Below are 23,410 nucleotides of genomic sequence, written 5' to 3'. Positions count from 1 at the left end.
TGATTGATTGTTTAGGATGTTGAGTTTTTAAAGTCGGATGAAAGATCATTTATTTAATATACAGCAGTATCAGCCAATATAAATGGCCATTTAAAGAACAAATCACACTAATGGATTAACAGTTAATAAATAAATATTGTTAAGAGAAAACGTTTATTTTTAAAATATATATACATTTCCAAAGAGCTGGAGGGAAATCTGAGATATAAGAAGCAAATGCCAGTTCCCGAAAGACTCAGAGGCTAATTGGCTCAGATGCTAAAAAGAAATGACATGACTAAACTTGAAAATGGAATGGATCTGCTAAAATATGTAGTGTAAGACGCTGGAATGACCTGGAATTTTAAAGCTTACTTTTCCAGGCGTTAAAAAAAAATAAAAAACAACTGAGCAGGTATACATGGAAGCTTTGTATGTATGTATGTATGTATGTATGTATGTATGTATGTATGTATGTATGTATGTATGTATGTATGTATGTATGTATGTATGTATGTATATGTGTTAAAATCAGTGTATATCACAAACATCAGCAGTTTCAGGTCAGGCTATTGTGGAATCTTTGTCATCCTAAACCTGTGAACAGTTGTTTACATTTAGACTTGTCAGGCCAGAAGGTGTGTGTGTTTGTGTACGTGTGTGTGTTTGAAAGCAGCAGTGTGGGCCGACACACATGATGAGTTGGCCAAAAAGAAAAAAACCTTCCTCGTTTCGACAGTTTGTTTTGGTGAAGTTTTATTCCAACACAACTGAGTAAAAAAACTTACTCAAAGTTTAATACGCATGTCAACAGGTTATGTGAGATGTCTGGTATTTGTGTGTGTTGTGTGTGCGCGCACGTGTGCATGTGCCTGTGCCTAACTTTACATTAAAAATACTCAGCGTGCAAAAACAAAAATGAAGAAATTCTTGTGTTATTGGTGTGGACTGAAGGGTCATGATTTTGTGTGTGTGTGTGTGTGTGTGCGTGTGCGTGTGCGTGTGTGTGTGTGTGTGTGTGTGTGTGTGTGAGAGAGAGAGAGAGAGAGAGAGATAAATTCAAATGAACAATCAAACTGTTTCTTTATTAAAATATAAAATTAATTAATTTATACATTTATTCATATGCCATACCATATGTCTGTATTCTGCTCTTTAACAAAGTATTTCCGCATCAAGCATGTGTTTTAATGTGTGACAGCGTCCTGTGTCATAACTACACCTCTGCCATTTGTAACAAACCAAACCGTGTGAAAATCGGGTAAAAAGTTATGATTATTGCAGTTGGACATACGCCTTCCTCCGTAGAAATAAATGCACTGGGGGCGCATGGGAGACCCATCCAAGATGGCGGCCGCGCTGAACGTCAGTTCCAATAGGAAGCGTCAGTCAATGAGGTGTCTACGTACATTATGTCTATGGGAGTCTTCCAGCTTTCCGAGGACGCTCAACCTAACGGGACGCCCGGGTGAGCAAAGCGGGCACACCTGCGATTGTTTTATCTTTAGTCGTCTTCTGATGACGTAGAGGAAACGCGACACACATGCTAGTAGAGTTTTTACATTATGGCAACTGTACAAGTTAGCGAGGCTGAAAAGGTGTACATTCTACACGGTATACGGGTAAGTTTTTAACACGTACTCTTCAGCCTTTGACCGCTGTGCTTAATAAATCATTAAATGTCACAACGGTTATTTGTGCTCCACAACGACAAAAAAAAACTAGCTAACCGTGTTAGCATTTGCTAGCTGTGAGACTGCTGTTGATATGCTGATTCTCATCACCAGGATGACTTACGGGTGGATGGGAGAGGCTGTGAGGACTACAGACACATGGAGGTAGAGACCGATGTGGTGTCCAACACAGACGGCTCGGCCAAAGTCACACTGGTAAGTTGTACATTTTGGCAAATTTTCTGTGGAAACAAGAAGAAGATGCTCTAAAACTGTGCACCCTCTGCCATCCCTTTAACACTTCCAACAGCACAAACGCCTACTTATTAGTTATCTCTGAGCCTTATGTGTACTTTCTTCTTTATTGTTTATAATTTAGCAGGAAGAGTGATGGATGGATGGATGGATGGATGGATGGATGGATGGATGGATGGATGGATGGATGGATGGATTGATTGATTACCTATTATTTTCTGATATGTTCTGTTTTGTGTCTCTTTCAGGGGCACACAGTGGTTCTAGTTGGGATTAAGACTGAAATTGGAAAACCCAAACCTTTGGTGCCGGATGAAGGCTACTTGGAGTTCTTTGTTGATTGGTAGGTATGCTGCATATTGACCTTTATAAACTCAATTGTTTATTATTTATTGTCCTATTCTATGCCATAATAGACACATGGGGATGTGGGGACTCTGCTCAGATTAGACTGAACAGTCTGTACCAGCATTGATGTAATCAATTAGCCCAATTATGAGAAACACCCATTTAGAAGTGAAACCTCTTTTATAATTTACCCATTGTACTGAAAGATTTCATACTGCATACAAAGCTGAGGTATGTGTGGTCAGTCAAAGTTGTGAGCTGTGAGGTATGCTTATATTGTACATTTAGGTTTTATTTGTAAATATTCATTTAATTACTGTATCAAAACAACACGTGAAATCAAACATAAAAGTGGTTCAGACAAAAAGAAAATATCATAAACAACAGGAATGCTGTTTGAAAATCACAAAAATGGAGACACATTTTTCTTGGTGATCGTTGTCAACAGTCTTTGCAGTGTTTTGATGGGTCCTTTGCCACTAGGAGGTAGTGTTGTACCATCTGTTCCCTGTGAGACACATCCCCAACACATCTCAGTGATAGTGGACTTGCCAAAGAAAATATCACAACAAAAATAAAACATCTCAGGCTCAGATGTTCTATTACCTCACATATTTATTGTCTTGTTTTCACCTTCCATCGCTAGTTCAGCCAATGCTACCCCTGAGTTTGAAGGCAGAGGAGGCGAGGAGCTGGGGACGGAGCTGAGTAACACTCTCTACAAAGTCTTCAACAACAAGCACAGCGTGGACCTGAGGAGCCTCTGTATCAGTGCAGGAGAACACTGCTGGGTCCTCTATGTGGATGTGCTGGTGAGTGGCAGCGTCTGATGACATTTCTCACTTTCAAAAAGGGCAGTGCAGCACTCAAGCCCACACCTCGTGCAGCAATGGGGAAGGTGCGCCTCTGTCAGCTTCTCTTTTTTCATTCTTTACACTATTACTAAACGAGTGCAACTCTATGAAAGCCTTTGAGGACAGATTGTGGTAAAGTGTGCTCTGTTATCCACATGTGAATGATTCATTGTGACACACCCCTCTCTGTGACTACAGATTTTTCACCTGGACTTTGAGCTATAATCTCTTTGGCCTTCAGACGTGGATTGATGAATCTGTCTCTCTGCGTCATACGGACAGGCTTGTTTCAAGCACCAGCCTGCCTTTAGGATTTTTGTTCAAATTGACAAAAGTCAATAAAGGCTGTACCAAATGTCCATTTTTTTTTTTTACATTCAGAGCTTCTACTGAGGTTTTCATATGAGGTGTCAAATGTCTGTTTTTTTGATTGCTGTACATCAATTTCTATTCTTGCTTGTATGAGAAGACACGATAACTCATCTTTGTATGTAAAATACTGTTTGATAAAACATGTGGAGCTGTTTAGTTTCTCCTGGACAAAGTGTCCCCGTGTGTCAGTGGAGGAATAAACTAAAGCAGCACGTTTTTTTACATCAGAATCACCTTATTTGGGTTGTGTATATTCGGTTTTATGGTCCTCACTAAGGTAAGACACTGATATGTTTTCACAGCTGCTGCAGTGTGATGGAAACCTGTACGACGCCATCTCTATAGCTATAAAGGCCGCTCTCTTCAACACAAAGTAAGTGACGTGTTATACAGGTATTTGTTCGGGTCTGGAAAATTCATATTGGTTGGAATGAAAGCTCACTGACCGTCTTCTGATTACCTTACTGGCAGAATTCCCAGAGTGCACATATCAGCTGACGAAGAAGGAGGGAAGGAAATCGAGCTGTCGGATGACCCGTATGATTGTATGAGACTCAATGTAGAAAACGTTCCTTGTATAGTGACGTTGTGCAAGGTAAGCTCACCGTCTACAGCCCAGTATAACTCAAACAGTGACGCACATACACCACTTGGCACCCCTGACGCTGCCTGCTTTCCTGCAGGTGGGCCACCGGCACGTAGTGGACGCGACCCTGCAGGAGAAGGCCTGCTCTGTGGCGAGCCTGCTCATCTCTGTCACACACAAGGGCACCGTCACCTGCACGAGGAAGGTGGGTGGAGGCAGCCTGGATCCAGAGAGCATCTTCGAAATGACAGAGGTGAGTCCAGCCACCCTCCCCAACCATCTGGCCTCCTCTCGCCTCAGCTGAAGCTCTAGCATTATGGGATTTTATTTAAATATGCCTTGGTTACAAAAAAGAGAAAGAATATGAATATGATAATAGAAAGGCACTAAAGTATTTTGTTGTTTCCAGGCAGGTAAACGGGTGGGGAAGGCCCTTCATGCTCCGCTCATGAAGCTGCTGCAGCAGGAGGAGAGTTTGGGAAAGAAGCGACAGAAAGTTGGCTTCCTTGGTTAAGATACTGTATCTACAGTATTTATGTACATGTAAACAGCATTTTCTAATAAAACTTTCAATTTCTACAGCCTTCTTGTCTTTGTACAGATACACTGTTATGTGGTCTTGGTGTTTTGACAACAAAGTAACATGAAGATGTCAGATCTGACTGAGATAATCCTTTCAGTGACAGAGGGATGGGACTGAGAGAAAAAGGTGTTTATTACAAATTCGTCTGCTACTTCAGCACCACGGACAGCACCATGGACTTATCAATACGCAGCGCAGTTAGGCTACTGATACATCAGAGCCATGGCCGGGGTCATAGATACTAACTTAAACAAACAGTCTGATGAAGGATCAATGAGACAGACTGAACTGACACATTCAGCTGAACAACTCCTCTGCCCCTGAAGAAGTCTATTCTCCATAAATAACTTGCTGTATTGTAAAATTTTCAAACGTCCTGGTGCTTTTGCCCCACACTCACCAGGCCCGAATTCATTATTTTTTGGTAAAGAAACTAAGGTGATACTCGGTATCGTGGTGAGTTTGCAGATCTGAAATCAGCGCAGTACGGTGAGGACAGAAATACACAGGAAAAGCCCAGACTCTCTGCAACCTTTTGGTTTTGCCACGTGGAAGTCGAGGATTGTGTAAAATGGAAGTCTTACAGAAAGTCCAGATGTGACTCTGGATCACTTCCACTCTTCCCTCAGACTGTTGTTGGGTGTGCGCACTGGCTGAGAGGAGGCAGGTCCAAAACAAACTCCTATTTATGGCTGGAGCTCTCGCTGCAGACTTTAAATGGAAAAAAAATGTATGCAGAGAATTGCTCTTAAATGATACAGAATTTAAAATAATGGATGAAATCACATGAACCTAAACACATCCTTCAAAGCTGCAAAAGAGACTTTTGATTTCAGTGACACACGACTGCCAAAAACACCTGGAAATATTCAAATCTTTCCAAATGAGGCCATGCTAAGACGTCCAAACACCTTTTGGCAAACTTATTGGAAAGAAAGGCTCTTTTTTCAGATTAAACTTGTCTTTTATGCCAAGAAATATACTGTAACCAACTTATTTAGGCATTTATGCAAAAGATGACTCAGTGCTTGTTTATTTCTTTTTAATATACTCAGATGAACGCTCATGACTGTTTCACACTGTCTCGCCAGTCTCCACCTGGGTCCCTGGCCTGGTCAGCACTGGCTGTCCACATGAAATGTCTGGAGCCAGATGAGACACACGCACACACACACACACACACACACACACACATACACACTCCTGAGGTTGGATTGTTATTCCTGCAAATGGCTTTGGACGTCAGTATTTTTCCCTACTTGGAGAGATGAGAGGCGGTGTGTGAGAAACACAAAGAAAGAGAGAGGGAGAGGGAGGGAGAGGGAGGGAGAGAGAGAGGGAGGGAGGGAGGGAGGGGGACAGATAAATTGCAAGCATCCACGTTGGAGCAGCCTTATTCAACAGGTCCAAGCATGGAGTTCAAAGGAGTGTGTGTGCTGCTGGGAGTCCTCCTACTGGTGAACTGCTCATTTCAGCAGACGCCACCAAAGAGGAAGCCAGTGAAGAAAGGTAGAAAACATCTGGCACATCACCATCTGTAGGAATTCAGCGAATATTGTGTTTCTGCTCTGTCTACTTTCAGCATGTTGTCTTTATGATGGTGCGCTAAAATCTCCTTGATCTCCGCCTGATCTGAATTTCCTCGTTTCTCTGGTGTTGTTGAAATCAGATACAACAAGTGATGCTGCCATCGTGCAGCTGCAGAAACAGATCGACGACATTGTCCAGGAGCTCAACCTGCTGAAGGAACAGCAAGCCCTGCAGACAGGTAAGCTCGGCTTCTGCACAGCTAGATTGTAACATTGCTAGTTTTTACTTTAATAAAGGAATAGAAGAAGAAGGGCTCTATTACACCGAAGTCCTCAGACCAGGCCTTACAGTGCTTTTAACCTGATGGATGTCAGTTCAGACCAATGCTTTATAACCACCTGGGAAATAAAGCCTCGGCCAAAAGCCCCAGGGTTAGTGTGTGCCAAAGTGCTTTACAGTCAGACAAGGAATAAAAAGTAAATAAAATCGAAAAGAAAAGAAAGAAACAAGCTAAAAATATTGCCACAAGCAGAGATTCTGCATTCAAACCTTTTTGTGATCAACAGAAGGAATTAGTCAGAATAATCCAAAATTAAAGCTGCAAGCAGCAATGAGTACATTTCAGGCTTCACAAAGCTCAGCAAAGTCACTTCAACCATGTAACTGTATTTAAAGGAGTGAGACCAAGCACACGCTTTCATCATCACAATGTTTGTAGCATTTCAGCTGCACACTCAGAGTGGCTGTTTGCCTCAACACTATGTGGATGTGAATGAAACTCGCCGTGTGTTTCCAGGAGGTGGTGCTGGACCTCTCCACCGAGTTTAATCAGGACTGATAACAACTTAAGTTATGAGCCGTTAAGTGATAGACTACGCCCAACCCAGTACGGAACATCAGATTTTGGTTAATACTTGGCCCCAGACCATGTGCACCAAAGTTGGTTAAATTCTGTCCAGCAGGTTAAGTTTTTTGGCGTTTGTTGTGCCCCCTATTGGTCAGGCTCAAAATGTTTTAACAGACCTTTTCCCAAACAAGAAACAAAGATACCCACCAAGACTTATGATGATTTGATTTACGATCAATTGTACTCGAGGGGTCCGGCCTTTCAAAATTTTTGCTTCCGGCAGTTTGGGGTCATATTTCTTAGGAAATACTTGCACATCTTTTGTGGTGATGGAGGGAAGTTTCAGGTGTCTTACTTGTTCCAGTTCATGGCAAATTGAGCTTGAACTTAATTGGGGTTTGAACCTCAATTATTAAAAACAATTATGACAAATTCCATCAGTTAAGAGAAAGCCACAGGGTGAAAATACGTTTTCAGAAGAGATTTAATCAGGCGGGGATTTCCACAACTGAGGCCCCAGAAAGCAAAGGCCTGGTTTATATTGTGCTCTTGTGGTGCACATTTCTAAATAAAGCACCTGTCACCTGGGGCCAGGTGACAGGTGGAGGACCAGCAGGGGTCGGAAACTATTTTTTTTGCCCTAAGGCCTCGTAACAGGTTAATCTGGCCATTGTTCACATGAACTTAAAGTGATAGCGTGACATGAGCGACAGTGTTCAGGGTTTCCAAATGTATTAGAGTTGGAGTCAACAGTCTGAAGTATGCGTCTCTTGAATACAAAGACAGCTGGGACACACGTGTAGCCTTAGTGCGAGTATTAATCTGGACAACACATGGCACACCGCTCTCTGACCTCTTGTTCAGAACACAAAATGATATCCAGTTGTTCCTGCAAATCCAAAAGATCTTCAGTACAGAAAAAAAGCATCATGTTCCTCAGGATCCAAAATACTGCAGGATGGACAGTTCTGAGAGGTAACAGGGCAATGACAGATGACACTGAAGCACAGTTTGTCTCACCATCTGCTCCCCTCTCATTTTCCTCCTCAGTCTGTTTGAAAGGTAAAAAGATTCATGGCAAGTGCTACTTGGCTGACCCTGTGAGAAAACGCTATCACACCGCCAGCGAAGACTGCAACAACCTGGGCGGAGTCCTCGGTACGCCCACCTCCAGCGATGAGAATGACCAGCTCAGAGACTACATCCGCCAAAGCATCGGCCCAACTGGGCAGGCCTGGCTGGGCATCAACGACATGATGACCGAGGGCACCTGGGTGGACCAGACCGGCTCCAGCATTACATTCAAAAACTGGGACACGTCCAACAGCCGGTCTCCTCAGCCGGACGGCGGCCAGTCCCAGAACTGCGCCGCCCTGTCCGGGGCCTCCCGCGGGAAGTGGACAGACGAGAACTGTCGTGAGGAGAAGCCCTCCGTCTGCCAGTTCAACATCGTTTGATCGCATTTATCTCATCATAGACTGCGCTTGGTTATAGCTGCTTTCACTCTCGCTGCAATGCCACTTTGTCTGCTATTCTAAAGGAGTTTTAAGCCCGTGGTTCTCAGCTGGTCTTGCATCTGGACCAAATTCTGATCTAGAGGTCACAGTCATAAAGCTGTTATTTTTGACTAAAGTGATCTGGTGATGTGTCATTTGCAGCATTCCTTGTGGTCACAATAAAACCAGGAAGAACACAGCTCTGTGTAGAATAAGCTAGATATTATGGGACATCACCTCCTCCAGAGGAATCCATGATTTCTGCTTTTGTTTTCAAGATTTTTGGACATCTTAAAAAAGAAACAAAACAAATATTTTGGATGTTCATAAATTTCGGTCATCCTGCAACAAAAGGTGTGTGTAGGTGCTGGCACCTTGCACCAATAAAAACTGGGTGTAACTTTCCATCATTTCCACACCTCTGGTGCAGCAGTTGCATGACTCACTGGTCGAGAACCACTTGTTTAAACTCAGGCATCCCTTCACAACTACTGTATTTGAACGACAAGACTCGCATGGAGCCAGAATTATAAGTGATACTGCATTAACATAAACATGTCAATCTTCACCCACGTTCTTTTCACGGATTGTTTCAGTTTGCAAGTCTTGTGGTCTCCTATAATGTCTAGTCTTATGTAACCTGAAAAATTACCATGAATAAACTATGAAAACCCATCCCTCTGCTGTCATTTCTTGAAGGAAAGGTTTTGGGAAACACTACACGCATCAGTGTACGAGTGGTATCGATCATCTCGTGTCACTCTGAGCTTTCTGAAAATGTCAAACACCGCTCCTGAATGTCAAACGGCTCAAAACTGAAAGGCAGAAACATTCATGCAGACTTTTTTTTTTTTAATTGAATGCCTGCGTCTGCAAGAAATTTGGTACAACTACAAATGGCTTCCACATTTGTTGTTTCCAGTAAAAACTTCTCCACGGTAAACATTGGCTCCTGCCCTGCAGTCTGAAGTCTCCCACACCCTCCTCCAGTTTTTCATGGCTTGAGTTCCTGTGGTTGAAATTGTTTTCACCATCCAGAATGAAAAAGATGGATGTCTCAGCATGAGAGGGAACATTAAGTGTGATGGTGGTCGTTACCTCAAGAAGCAAACTGTTTCCACGCCGCAGCATTTTCTGAGAATTTATTGCAAAAACAAACTAAACTGTATTTACAGGTAGAGAAAAACCAAATCTCTTAAAAACAGACTAGTAAACAACACACGGTAAAAACACTTTAAAAAACAAGGACCAAAGGTACTTGCACATTTTTTCATAATCCCTCCCCGAGTCCATACCGCATGGGCGGAGAGATTTCATAAAACTAAACAAATCAAATCAATTACGTTGCTTTCTTCTTGAGAGTTGAACAAGACTGATATCACTCTCATGTTTGCAGGGTAAGCTGCAGCCAGAAGGTGATTAGCTTAGCTTAGCACAAATGCTGGAGAAGACGAAACAGCTAGCATGGATCAGCCCAAAGCTAACGCTAAAGCTCACTAATTAATATCTAATTATTTAATCAACAAAGTATAAAAAAGGTTTTCAGGGACTATTTCTTGGTAGGATGCAGTGACTTTGAGTGACAGCAAGACTCCAGGAGGTCACTGCACAGATCAAACAGATATGATGCATTAATTAGTGAGCTTTAGAAGTGCTGGTAGGTGGATTCTGTTACCTTTGGACAGAGCAGGCTAGCAGTTTCCCTTTGTTTCAAGTCTTTATGCAATGCTAAGCTAACCAGCTGCAAGCTGTAGCACCATTTTACTGGACAGACAAGAGAATGGAATCGATCTTCTCATCAAACTGTTGTCAAGAAAGCGACAAAGCATCTCCCAAACTTCCTTTAAAGGAGAGGATCACAGCATCCAGTCTTGAAGCTTTAGAATTGACTGAGTTCTGACAAACATTCACATCACATTCAGATGCTCATCGAACTCAGATTCCCTGAGTGTGATCAAAGTTCATATCAGTGCAGTCTCGAGATACTCCAAAACGTAACGACAATTTAGTAACAGCAGTCCATCATGCAGTTACAGTCCTGACTACACTACAAGGACTCCTCTGTTATCGGTGGCTCCGGCTCCAAGTCAATAGCTGAGAGCCGGATTGTGTTCATACCGCCGGTGCTCTTGAACGTGTACAGTTCATTGTCCACCATCCTGCGGTCCTGGAAGCCGAGGCTGTCCTGTCGGTCAATCGGAGTGCGCGGACGGGGAGGCATGAAACTCATAGATGGGTCCAGGAACGTCTTGTCCCGGTCCATCTCAGGCCCGTGGTCCGGCTCTTTGATTACAGGCAGCTCTCCATCAGTGGGGCCTGTGAATGTTTGATAAGAGTCCACCTGCATCCCTTTGTAGTGGTCCTGAATGCTGTCGGCGTAGGTGGAGTCACCCAGCAGGTGGCCGTACACCATCGTCTCATCTATGGAGTCGTAGACGTGGGATTCGTTGTCAGACCGAGCTTTGCTGAAGTGTCTGTCACCTGGCAGGAACATATTCCCTTTGCCGATGTAGATGGACGACTCCTTGTTCCTTTCCTTTTTCTTTTTCCTGTTTGAAAAGATGAACGCAGACCACAAACAATAAGAAAGAGTCGGCAAAAGCTGCCAGCTACACACCAGTCTTAAAGAAGATGAATAAAATATTTTCTTATGTGCCCAAATATAACTAAATAGCACATAAATAAATATTACTCTGAGTAAAAAATGACATTAAGTGTAAGAAGAGCATATATTTTAAGTGTATATTTTCCAGGTCTACTCACTTTGTGACGATGCATACGACAGCCAGCACTATGAGCAGAAGCAAAAGAGCTCCTGCTATCCCGAGGACGATGGCCAAGAGATCTGTAGAGGCAAGAAGAAGACATGGTAGAATAAAGTCCTGTCACTTTGCTATTTATCATTTGTTTCTTTGTGTGTGTGGCCTAAATTAGTCCAGCTTGCTTACTGGTCTTCTTCTGCAGAACGATTTTGGTCATGGCACCAAACTTTCCGTCCTCTGGCACACAGTTGGACATGTTGAGATAGAAACTCTGTGGCACTGTCAGCTTGTCCTCCGCCTGCTCGTCCTCCCTGCGGCTCATGATCTCCTCCTCGTGGCCCAGCATCTTCACCTTGATGCCGGTGTGCCTGTCCTTACATTTGGGCTGGCTGAGGTTGACAAACTGCATGTCTGCCTGGTACTGGCTCGGCAGAGTGACGATCCAGGACACGGTGGAGGAAGGCCTCATGCCCTGAGGCCAGTTGGGGGTGGCAAGCAGAGCCGGGGACGACACCTTTGGACTGACTCTGTAAATAATGGTCTCTAAAAAGGGATGGAAACAGTGCTGAGTGTCAGTTCTGACTGATCTCTGCTGGTCTACAAATGTAAGAGGCGTCTGCAGCATTCATGGTACAACAGCGCCCCAGTGTGGAATTTAAAAGTAAAGTGAAAGTATCTGTTTGACTGTAGTAACAGTGGAAAATCACAGCAGACAGAAACATGGCAGTTTAGTAGTTTGCAGATACAGATTTTACAGAACTTACAAATTTAGAATTTACAAACATTGATTTCTTCATCAATAAACTCACTAATTATTTCCCCGATTCATCAAACTTATTTGGTCTATAAATGGAAGAAATAGTGAAAATTACGAATTCCTGGTGACGTTTCAAAATGTCTTCTTTATGCCACCAACGGGGTCAATGGGTGTAATTATAGAAGACTAAAATGAACCACCAAATATCCACATTTAAGGAGCTGAAACTGATCATTTTTGCTTTAAAATGGCTTAACCAGTTACTCAACATCCATAAAAATTGTTGCTGGTTAATTTTATGCTGATCAACCACCTGACCAATCATTTCACCTCTGGCTCTTATGTCAAACATCACTATTCTGGATGTTTAGTGGGTTTTTCTGTTTTGGTGCAGCAGACTATCCATTTCTCCTGATGTGCCTTATCTAGGGTGCTTCTTAGTCCTCTGCAACTGGTTTCCTGCATTACCCAGAATGCCTTTCAACAAAACACTCAGCAAACATTAGTTGCTAAATGCTCTTCTATGTTCACCAACTACTCGCTAACTGTGTCTGGTCTAAGTTTTGTGCTGGACAGGTAGGGTACAGTGTTTTTATCAGAGCTGCTAGAGACGACACTGATGAAGAGGCAGACTAACCCCAAACAATGAAAGCTGCAGGCTGTAAAACCAAAACAAACTGAACATACTGAAAGATACTAAAACCTGTTTTCAAAAAAGGCAAAAAACACCTGAAGTGGTGCAAGTTTTTGGTTTTTTTTTTGTTTCCATCAACCTTTTCTTATACGATACTTGAACACGTGCATGAAGACACAATGAAGGACACAAAGCTACTGTTGCATGCTGGAAATAAAGGTTAATTTGGAAAGAAAACCATATCCATGTCTTACCTGGAATCTCCTGACTGAAGTTGACATTGAGGAAAGGCCCCCTGGTCTTGGTGAAGTTCTGGACTGTGGCTGTGACAGAGATGTTGGCGTGCACCTGAACTTTCTGGATGACTCCATTAAAGCAGAAATCTCCAACAGAAACCCCATTGTCCTCCGCAAAATGCAGGAAGACAGACTGATTACACTCCTGGCCGGGCAGGGACTGTCGGAGACTCCCTGTGGGTGACGTCAGATCCACTGTGCTGTCCTGGGGGATGATGAGGTGCCAGGTGAAGCTGTGGAGGGGCATCCGTAGACAGGAATCCAGCTGGGGCACGGTGAGGGGAGCCGCAGAGCATGACGACACGTTTTGGCATCCTGTTTTCAAGAGGCACAAAATGAGATGGAGCATATCAAGTTTCCAACAAGTTATACTTCCAAAAGACATGCTGTCTAACAAAAAGTTTGTTTGGACTTGCCTTTAAAGCTCACTAATTAATCTTGTTTGCTTAATCCTTACAAAAACCAAAGTGCAGAAATGACACATTGCGGTTTTAAAGGGGGTTAGGATACTTCCTGGAGTCTTAAATCACAGTGACAACAAGACTCCAGGTAGGTGCTATTAGGCACCTCTTGTTAGCTTTGGACAGAGCCAGGCTAGCTGTTGCCCCCTGTTTCCAGTTTTTATGCTAAGCTAACTGGCTCTAGCTTCATATTTCCCATGCAGACATGAGAACGGTAACTCTCTGCAGGAAAGCTAATAGTTTTTTTCCCAAAATATCGAACTACACCTTTAAGACTCAAATAGACTTTAAGCTTTAACTCTGAAAACAACAAAGTGTGCTTTTCATGAACATGCAAAAATACCATCTTACCAATAACTTTACTGGCAGTCAGGCGCACATCTTCATTTGGACAGTCGAGGAAGGAGAGGCTGGCCTTAGTTCCTGCAGCCACGATTATCTTCTCTTGAACCTTCGAGTCGATGCTCATCTCACAATAGGGATCAGAACCCACTTTCTCTATCTGCAGGGACACTCCTTTGTGTTTGGTTAGATCCACGTTACACAGCACTATGAGGGAAACATAGAAAGACAATGTTTTTGTGATCAGAGAGGAAGTCTTCATCTTAGCTGTTATTGTGATATATACAGTATAAGACCATTATCATGTGTTTTTGAATATCACAGTCTGATGGACAAGCAAAACACTGATGGAGGCAAATTTTGATATAAAATGCCAAAATTATGGCTTTTTGTTGGTAACGTCACGTGTTTGGACTCGCACTGTCCCATGTTTGTGCTTCTTGTATATTACAAGTCACAGAGCTACACAATGGATTATATAGCTGAAAATCTTTGAGCCAGAAAATAATAATAATAAAAAAAAACTTCCTTAAATCCTCAAAGACTTTTCCAATCATCTGCATGGAAAAATATTTAATATAATATTTTATATAAAATGTCCTGTCTCTTTTTGTAAAACACAAACAAATCATGAATGCATTATTTTGGATGGAAATATACTGAAACAATAAAATAAGGTTCAAGCTGTAAATACTAAGCAAGGACGCATATAAATATTTTTCATCAGGCAACAGACAGAATTATTTTTAATCCAGATGGTCAGAAGAGTCTTGAGCCTTGTTCTAAGATCAGACACTAGACACAACGGTAAGTGAAAAGACGCCTTTAGGACAAGAATCAAATCTGAAGTTTGAACCCACTCGCAGCTCTCCATGTTTTAAAACCATACCTGGATGACCACTCCTCATTACAGAGACTTTGTACTTCAAGGCGAGTCCTTCTAGCGTCCTGTTGGTTTCACAATTCTTCAGCAACATGTTGAAGCTGCCCTGCTGATGCTCCGGCTGAGGATCCGTCAGAGTCAGTTTGGTGACCTTATTGCCCTCTTTCTGGTACTCCACCTCCACTTCATTTTTGAGGCATTCTGGAGCTGTGTGATCCAGGAAATGCACGGTGTAGTTGTGCATGCCGGGCACCTTGAAGTCCCACTGCATCTGCTGGTTATCAGGAAAGTCACCAGGATAGTTGGCTGTGATGAAGTTTGTGTCTGACACACCTCGTGGTAGGCTGACTTTCACTATGGCAATCACTGAAGAGAAACAAGGAGAGAACCTGGTTTGAAACATGCAAAGGAAGTCACCCATATGCCTTTAAATACGCTTTTTTTAAGGCTGCAAAGGAAAACCTAAAGACAAACTTGTTATTTTTATTTTAGATGATGGAAACTTACTACAGCTATGGCTTTGGTGACATATTTTAATAGATTTAATAACGAAAAGATCAATATTGGATAAGAGAAACTGTTCGCTGAGAGTTAAGTACAGACATTTGATATGTAGCAGTGTCTTTTAAACCCTTGTGGGGTAGACCAAACTTTTGGCATGACACTGAAATAAAAACTAATTTACTAACTTACTGCTGGTCTCAGGCCCAACAGTCAGTTTGAGGTCAACAGGATCCAGCTTTCTGTCCCCAGGCACCTGTAGAGACATACGGCCTTTGTAGCGAGCCTGAATGGTGGTCACAGTTCCTCCTTTGCAAAAGGTACCAATGGTCGCTGGTCCTGTGCGCAGATACGTAACAAAAGAGTATGTGTGCCCATCTGGACAGGTCTCCTCTTTGGGAATCTGTCGCATTCCAGGCTCTGGAAAATCCAGTTGGAAGGCCCGAGTGGAGACCACTTTCAGGTCCCAGGTGAAAGTCCGATTAAAGTCTGGGAACAGTGAGGACTCGGCCTGAACAATGTTACCCGAACAGGAGGTCTCCGTGCAGTCTGCAAATTTGTAGAGAAGTGCACACAAGTGATTGTGGTTTATTTTTTACTAAGAGTTTTGAATTCACAAGGATTCAATCAACTGTATGTGTGATAAGAGATTTTGCATGATGTAGCTTCACAGTCAAACCTGAGGAACACCTGAAGAAAAACACTAAACAATGTCAGTATCAAATCCTTATTTTTTGACATTCATACCAATTTCTCTGTTGATCTCCACATTGAAGACATCCTGAGGCTGCGGACAGGTAAACTCTACTGAGGTGTTGGTAGGATCTCTCAGGGTAAGACCCTGAGTGTTGCATATCGGTTTGGGCGCCTTGTTCTCACACACGCTGCAGTCTGGCTCACTAGTCACCCTACTGATGATGATGATGGTGTTGGGATCAGGGGTCACGGACATCATTCTTCCACCTGAAGAGAAAGTTAGTACAAGAGGACACTGATCAGACCAAAGACTTACAAATACGATGGCTTCTCAAATGAAATGTATGAAAGTGAGACTGTTGCATGTAAGTTCACATTAATAATTATTTAAAATATTTAAAACATTATATATTCTTTTAATGGCACAAGGTAAATGGTATACATCTCAGTAACAGAATAATTTTGTCCAATCAAGTGGCCTATTAAAATCTTGTAATGTACACACTTTTAAGGCACGCTAGCTGTGAATTTGTTGGTCCACCACTTAATGACCGAATACCTGCAAAACTACTGACATTCCCATTGGCTCCAGCTTTTGTAAATCAGCAAATGTTAGCATGCTAACATTTTAAAATATAGACTATGGGCTAACCTAAGATGGTGAACATTATATATTTTACATACATTTTTATACACTTTTCATATATAATGTACATACATATTTGATTTTGTTTTGTATCCTTTTTATTGTCTATTTCTTCTTTTTCTACATCTCCTTTTTTATTCTTGTTGTTAAAATTATATTTTATCTGCCAGCTAAACATTAGCTTGCTACCACTGTCATTATGAGCATGCTACCTGTAGCATGCTGACGTTAGCCTTTAACTGCTAGCTCAAAACTAAGTACAGTCACGTAGCTACTAGTTACTAGTAATCGATTATGTTATGGCTGTCTGTGTATATATGTTGCCCTGCGATCGACTGGCGACCGGTCCAGGGTGTACCCCGCGGTCCCCGCCTCTCGCCCGTTGACAGCTGGGATAGGCTCCAGCCCCCCGGTGACCCCGAAAGGGATAAGCGGCATAGAAAATGGATGGATGGATTATGTTTTGTTCTTGAAACTGCTGTAATTATACTTCCTGAAATTCCCTGAAATGTACTTTTTTCTGCATAATCATTATCTCATAAAATTCTATAAGATACAACATTTTATCTAACTTTTAGGGTGCCTTTTTCAACATTTTGCTAGGGACAACAGATGACAGTTAGCTTTCTATGCTAACTTTAGCTCATTTACAGTTCTTTACAATTGTTGATAAATGGACATTTTCCCTGTCAAATTAAACTAAAAACAGGTTTTAAAATTGAGACTTTATTCATCCAACTGAGCCCATAGAAAGAGGTTAACTATATTATTAAAACAAATTTCATGTTATTTTATATTTAATAAAGCATATTTCTAACACGTTTGACATATTGTTTAGTTACTAAACGGCTACTTGTTTTTCGTAGACATATGAACAAACTGAGGGAGCACTTGCCTCTCGGCGCTGCTTTGACACTGAATGCCGTGGAGTCAATTTCTCCTCCTTTGGGAACTTCTGCAGTTACAGTCGTTGCTCCGAGCAGATCCAGATGAGAAACTGTCCCACCCTTGCAGTAACTGTTAGTTTTGATCTTTCCGTCACTTTTAGTTGTACTCACTGAGTACTGGTGACCATCTTGGCACTTTTCTGCTCCGGACAACTCCTTTAATCCACCAGGGAAGTCCAAAGTCAGCACAGTCCTCTCTGGTAGGCTCATGTCCCATGTTAGGGATCTCTTAAAGTCCTTGAAGAGGTCAGGATCAACCTCTCCTGCAGCTGGAGTGCAGGAGGTCTGGGTGCATTCTGGGTAATGAAAAACGATTGAATTTTATACACTTAAAGGAATCTTTTGAATATTACAGAAAAAAGAAAAAAACTACTTCAGTATCATGGCTATGGAGGCCAAAACATGACTTATTCATCTACACATAACAAATAAATTAATACATAAGCACATTCTTAAACCACCATAAAAATTAATAGATAAATGTTTCTTAAATAAATTTAAGCATAAATTTATTCCCATTTTTTATTGATGAAAGTCAATTTTTTTTCTTGCATTCATGAAAGTTTTATACACAGTTAATGTCAAATTTTGCTGGTAGATGAACTCAACACAGGCCTCACCTATTTTCTTATTGATCTTCACACTGTACACATCCTCAGGTTTCGGGCAGCTGAACTCCAGCTGGAGCTTTTCAGCGTTCGTCAGTGTCTTTTCTGTGGGGCTACAGCTGGGAGTGGCGCCATCAACAGAGCACACTTCACATTCTGGTTCCTCTGGATTGCGGCTCACGACCACAGTTGTGCTGGAATCTACAGTTATAACCATCGTTCGGCCCTCTAAAAGGAGTAAGAAGGAGAGAGTGAGACAGATGTCAGGGCTGGGATGCACCAGCTATTTGTAAGCCATCCTCAGGTACTAGCTTTCAAACTAGTGACACAGTGCTCCACCATTACAACTTAAAGAAAAAGTTTAACATTTAGGGTAATAAGCATATTCTCCTTCTTGCAGAGAATTGCATGAGAACATGGAAAGAAGTCACTGTAGTGTCATAAGCTATTAGCCATTTATCAGTGTAATAGTTTGTAGTTTGAGGTTATTTATGTGTCATGTATCACGTATCAGACCAAATATGTCAACAGTTAGCAATTAACGGCAATCATCAAAATGAGTAATACATTAGCAAGCTAACATTAGCCATGACAGGTGGTTCAGTCAGCTGTAATGGTTACACCTTGCAGTTGCTGGGTGTAAATATTGAGAAACAACTAATCTCTAATTAAGCAGCAGTTCCTGTGGTGTGTGGAGTAACCACTTATAACTAAGCTATGTTCGAACTTGAATTCAATGGTGTCTCTAAAGGCTTTTTAAAAGATTTTGCATTCAATAATTTCTTACTTAATGGTCCAGCGGAGGCCTGGAACAACACAGATTCGACCTGAGCCTTTGGCTTAACTTGCAGAGACACAACGGCTTGGTCGGGCAGGTCTAAACGAGTCACAGAACCACCTCGACAATACTGAGTCCGGCCCTTGCCGCTTGTTTTGGATGTAGCCACCGAATACTGAAATCCATTAGGACACGGTTGTGATGTCTCTATCAGTCCCTCTCCAAGGATGTCCAGACCCACAACTATCTTCTCAGGTGCCTTGAGCTCCCAGGTGAAGGTTCTGGTGAACTCTGTGAGGATGGAGGATTGAGTTTCTGCTGTTGTGGGGGTGCAGGAGTCCTTAGTGCACTCTGGATTAACATTAAAGGCAAGAGGAGACGCACAGATTGGTTTACGAAGTTGAGCTCTAGTGAAAGGTGCATACACATGTTTATTAAATATGTTCTGATGTGAAGTAAAGCAGATGGGAGCTGCAGATTTGGGTCTAATTCTCTTTTTGTTGGTATTTTCAAAGCCCATACTTGGTCCTGCTTGGTTTCCGGAACAAAACAATTACTGAAAAACTAATTGAAGCCAGACTCACCAATGGTGCGAGTAATCATCACAGTGTAAGCCTGCTCAATCGGCTGGGAGCAGTTGAACAGCAGTTTGACCTCCTCTTCAGGTACCAGGGACAGAGACGAGTGGCAGGATGTCTGTGTGCCATTCACCCCCCTGACTGTACACACAGCACATTGATCCAAAGGCAGCTCGGTGGACACCGTCACTGTCGAGCCTTTGTCTGGTCGGACCACCGTCTGTAGGCATTCTGAGGGAACACATTAGGTTGGGAGAATATTAAAGCAAGGAAACAATGTAAAATGAGAACAAGCATCATTACTGCCACTACTGTCCTGTTTTATCTGCTCTTTCAGCTGTTTCAGAGCATGCTGAGACACATTCCCATATTTGGACTTTGCTATACTAGCGGCAAGGGGGTTCGTCGGTCGCTCTGGTCCAGACTGAAAAATCACAACAACTATTTGATAGATTGCCATGAAATTTAGTACAAGCATTCATGGGTCCTAGATGACATGTCCTGATGACTTTGGTGATCTCCAGACTTTATCTCTAGCACCACCATCAGGTCAAAATCTACAAAACTAATGACATTCTCATTAGCCTCTGCTGTACATTACGCTTAGCGATAATTATTTATGATTATAATTATTATAATTATAATATAAACATCATACCTAGCATGAGCATGTTGGCATTGTCTTTGTTAGCATGCTGATGTAAGCATTTATCTCAAAGCACTGCAGTGCCAATTGTTGTTAGGCAACAATGTTGTTGTTGAAAAAGATTAATCAAAAATGAAAACTGTTGAATTAGATGAGTGGACATCAGTTTGTTCACACTGAGCAGAACAGTGTCCAGCTCTACTGCATAACAATTTAAGGTATCAATTCAACACGTCTGGCAACAGGAACAAAGCACACACAGCAACGGTCAGACAGTTTGCTGTTGATGCTTGAGCAAACAGAGTGGTTCCAGGCACTCCTATCCCTGTGTAGTGATAAACCAAAGCAAATTCAATGACTTTTCATTATCATGATTCACCTGAGCTGTGAGAAAATACAGGAATTCAAGGTGAACCAGTTTTAAAAAGCATGAGTAACTGCTGACTCTTGTTTGGCAATCTTATCTTTTTTAGGCAATTGTACATATTGCTGCTTTATCCCTTCACAAACTGAGCTATTGTTTCATCTGTAATCTTATACATCAGCAGCTATAAAGCTACATAGATCAGGCCGTTTGTAAGTCAGCTTTGGTTTCACAAATGTGAAATCAAATGTGAAACCAAAGCTATTTGAGTATCAGCTAGGCCAATAGATCAGCTGATAATAGCTTATTGCAGATATAATGGTATCTGTGTTAATGTCAGCTGATGAGTAACAAGAAATTGCAGTACAGAAATGGTAGCATAGGTAGAAACAGTGTCTAATTTTCCAATCAAAATGTGCTGCTTAGTTTGTGTCTCAGTATGTATTTTGGTCATAATTGAAAAATAAAACAAATCTAATGGATGCATGTTATGTGCTTATGTTAAGAAAACTTACTATTAACTCATATATATTTATCACATTTTCTTCAACAGTTTATATTGGTATCGGCCTCAAAAATCCAATATCAGTCCAGCTTTATTCCATATTTACATGCTATTTCTATTGGAAAGCTATGAGAAATAAACATCTAAACGTATTTTAGAGAAATAAAATACTAAATTATGGTATCATTTTTTAGGATTTATATTCAATTGATTTTAATAAAAATTCTTAAGTAAATTACACACACACACACACACACACACACACACACACACACACACACACACACACACACACACACACACACACACACACACACACACACACACACACACACACACAAAGAAACAGACAGAAAGAAAAACATACCCACACTGGCCTGTGTGGTACACACACATCTGCATGTACATATGCATACATGTACATATATGCCCTTATGTAGACACACACTACTACAAACAATGATATACACACTCTGCATGCACTCACTGCATGCACAAATATTTACTGCCCTGCTTTCCACAGATTCCTGTCTTCCAATGAATACTGAATAATTTTGAATGAGATTTTATTTCAAATGAGGTGGTCCTGGAGCTGTGCTCACATCCGAAGCTCTGCAGTCCTGCTGGCTACAGTCTAGTATTGTACTAAAAAAGAAAACCTTCCTCCAATACATCTGGAGTAAAGGGCACTCCCAAATCACCTGCATAAATCATCAGGTCATTCTATCTCTGGTGACTGTTTTTACGCTGCAGTGATGCAACGATTTGAATGAAAACACTATCATGTCTTTAAAAGAATGTGTGTAAAACAACTAAGCAGGAATTCACAGGCTGAACTTGCAGGGACTTGAAAGCAGCACGGCACAGATGAGTTCTGCTTTCAGGTACAATACTGGCTAAAGGGCCTCTTGTGACAGTAAACACTGGGTGTGTCACAGATGTCAAAGGTTTCAAACTGACATGAAGCAACATAGAAGTTTATATGATCACTTCCACAAACGCTACAGAGTATAAATTCACCATGCTGCAAATGGTTTTTCCTTTAAAATGAATTACAATTAATGACTTTAAATGTAACGAGGAAAAAAAAAAGAAGATAAAACACCCGCCAGATTCATAGTTCATCAGCAGATTGCTGGTCAATCATTAATGAAGTCATGATGAATTCAAGCCTGCAGGAAGCTCCATAAACGCCTCATAAACCCTTTGAAAATGGAGGTTTAGAAGTCAGAGCTGAACGTTATTCCACTCAGACTGAATTTGAGCTTCAGCCTCTCATCCCCACCGTCAAGTCAATCATTCACATGTAATGTTGACTTACTGTCTCCTATCATCGCTTAATTAATTGACAGGAGCTTTAAACGCAGCTCACTTTGTACTGAGTGCTTCACAGGGCTGCAGCTTTCATGAGGTTTCGCCTGAGCACGTTTCATCACGGCAGTTTCTCATCTTAGTTTTCAGTTTGACCCAGTTGGCGCAAACTTGACGTTGTGTTGTTTGAGCCCATTTTCAAAAGCGTCGCCCACGGAAAACAATTCAGGTGGAGGGGAAGTAGCCACCGGAGGCTTCACCAAACAACAAATGAACATATGATGCCTCTCGCTAAAACAGATTATTATCCCACCTGATGAACCGAAGAGCGTCAACAGCAAAAGTCCCAGCAGCGCGCAGGTCGCACGGAGCCGCATGTTCGCTGAGACGAGGATCCTGCTGTTTGAAAAAAACTGCAGAAAGATTAAAAAAATAAAATATAAAAGCTGTCGTTTCTTCCTCAAAGACTCTGCACTATTGCCATTCACATTACAACAACAGCGACGGCGGTGACAGCCACTTCCTGCTCTGCATTACCTGCGCGCGGAGGGCGTGGACCTCAGGTACGTTCACCTGCCCAAACTTGACGGTTGAGAGGAGGATCGGGCCCTGCCGTTGGACCCTTGAGCCGGAGCACTGCAGAGCTGATGCACACAGAATAGACTTATGATAAGACGCTTTCCCTCGCTGTGCGGCACAATGGCTGCCCTATTTATAAACATGCCAAGGATTGTTGGCATCGAGCTGTGTATCCCCAAAATGAGGCAGAGGAAGGGTGTGGGGACAGCTCCAAGTAGAGGCTACTTTATGCTGGAATAGGCAGAATTAATAATGTGACGTGCCACCAAAGATATAACTGCAAAGGGAATAAAATAATAGAGCTGGAGTATTTCTTGTGAGCGTAAATGAGCAGGAGGTACATTCAGGTTGCGCCTGCTCAGCTGCATGTTTTCCTGCAGTGAAGCGATGCTGAAAATGAAGCTTGTTTGGAGTCTGATGTGGAGTAAACTGTGAATAACACTCGCATGTTGCCGAAGCTCCCTCCTGCCTCCACACGCCTCATGACGCAGACATTCCTGCACAGAAACATACCCGAGGGCAGGACCACTCACACACTCACACACCCCTGAGTAACGTTTCTGAACACCTCACCTGCACATCACCTCACTGGT

At 42.1% G+C, this 23,410-nt stretch overlaps 3 protein-coding genes across 3 annotated transcripts; 2 read left to right on the top strand and 1 right to left on the bottom strand.

The window, feature by feature from the left end:
• The first annotated feature begins 1,382 nt into the window (after positions 1–1,382).
• exosc7 (exosome component 7) lies at positions 1,383–4,652 on the top strand. Its single transcript, XM_070984841.1, has 8 exons — positions 1,383–1,601; positions 1,767–1,868; positions 2,156–2,250; positions 2,902–3,067; positions 3,784–3,854; positions 3,953–4,076; positions 4,165–4,320; positions 4,477–4,652. The coding sequence occupies exons 1-8, from the start codon at positions 1,545–1,547 to the stop codon at positions 4,579–4,581; spliced, it is 876 nt and encodes a 291-aa protein (XP_070840942.1). The 5' UTR covers positions 1,383–1,544; the 3' UTR covers positions 4,582–4,652.
• A 1,410-nt stretch (positions 4,653–6,062) lies between these two features.
• Positions 6,063–9,180, top strand: LOC139346012 (tetranectin-like). The gene is made up of 3 exons (XM_070984921.1): positions 6,063–6,159; positions 6,320–6,418; positions 8,078–9,180. The coding sequence occupies exons 1-3, from the start codon at positions 6,063–6,065 to the stop codon at positions 8,482–8,484; spliced, it is 603 nt and encodes a 200-aa protein (XP_070841022.1). The 3' UTR covers positions 8,485–9,180.
• Positions 9,181–10,116: 936 nt separating this feature from the next.
• On the bottom strand, positions 10,117–22,648 carry cdcp1b (CUB domain containing protein 1b). The gene is made up of 13 exons (XM_070983976.1): positions 22,552–22,648; positions 19,419–19,643; positions 18,844–19,185; positions 18,069–18,284; positions 17,397–17,744; positions 15,907–16,122; positions 15,352–15,708; positions 14,665–15,024; positions 13,785–13,982; positions 12,931–13,287; positions 11,472–11,828; positions 11,287–11,368; positions 10,117–11,072 (listed from the first exon to the last, which is right to left on the bottom strand). The coding sequence occupies exons 1-13, from the start codon at positions 22,613–22,615 to the stop codon at positions 10,571–10,573; spliced, it is 3,624 nt and encodes a 1,207-aa protein (XP_070840077.1). The 5' UTR covers positions 22,616–22,648; the 3' UTR covers positions 10,117–10,570.
• Between the last annotated feature and the right edge of the window lie 762 nt (positions 22,649–23,410).

The sequence above is a fragment of the Chaetodon trifascialis genome, chromosome 17 (genome assembly GCF_039877785.1).
Source record: "Chaetodon trifascialis isolate fChaTrf1 chromosome 17, fChaTrf1.hap1, whole genome shotgun sequence".
NCBI classification, from domain to species: Eukaryota; Metazoa; Chordata; class Actinopteri; order Chaetodontiformes; family Chaetodontidae; genus Chaetodon; species Chaetodon trifascialis.
This window is presented reverse-complemented; position numbering and strand designations above follow the sequence as displayed.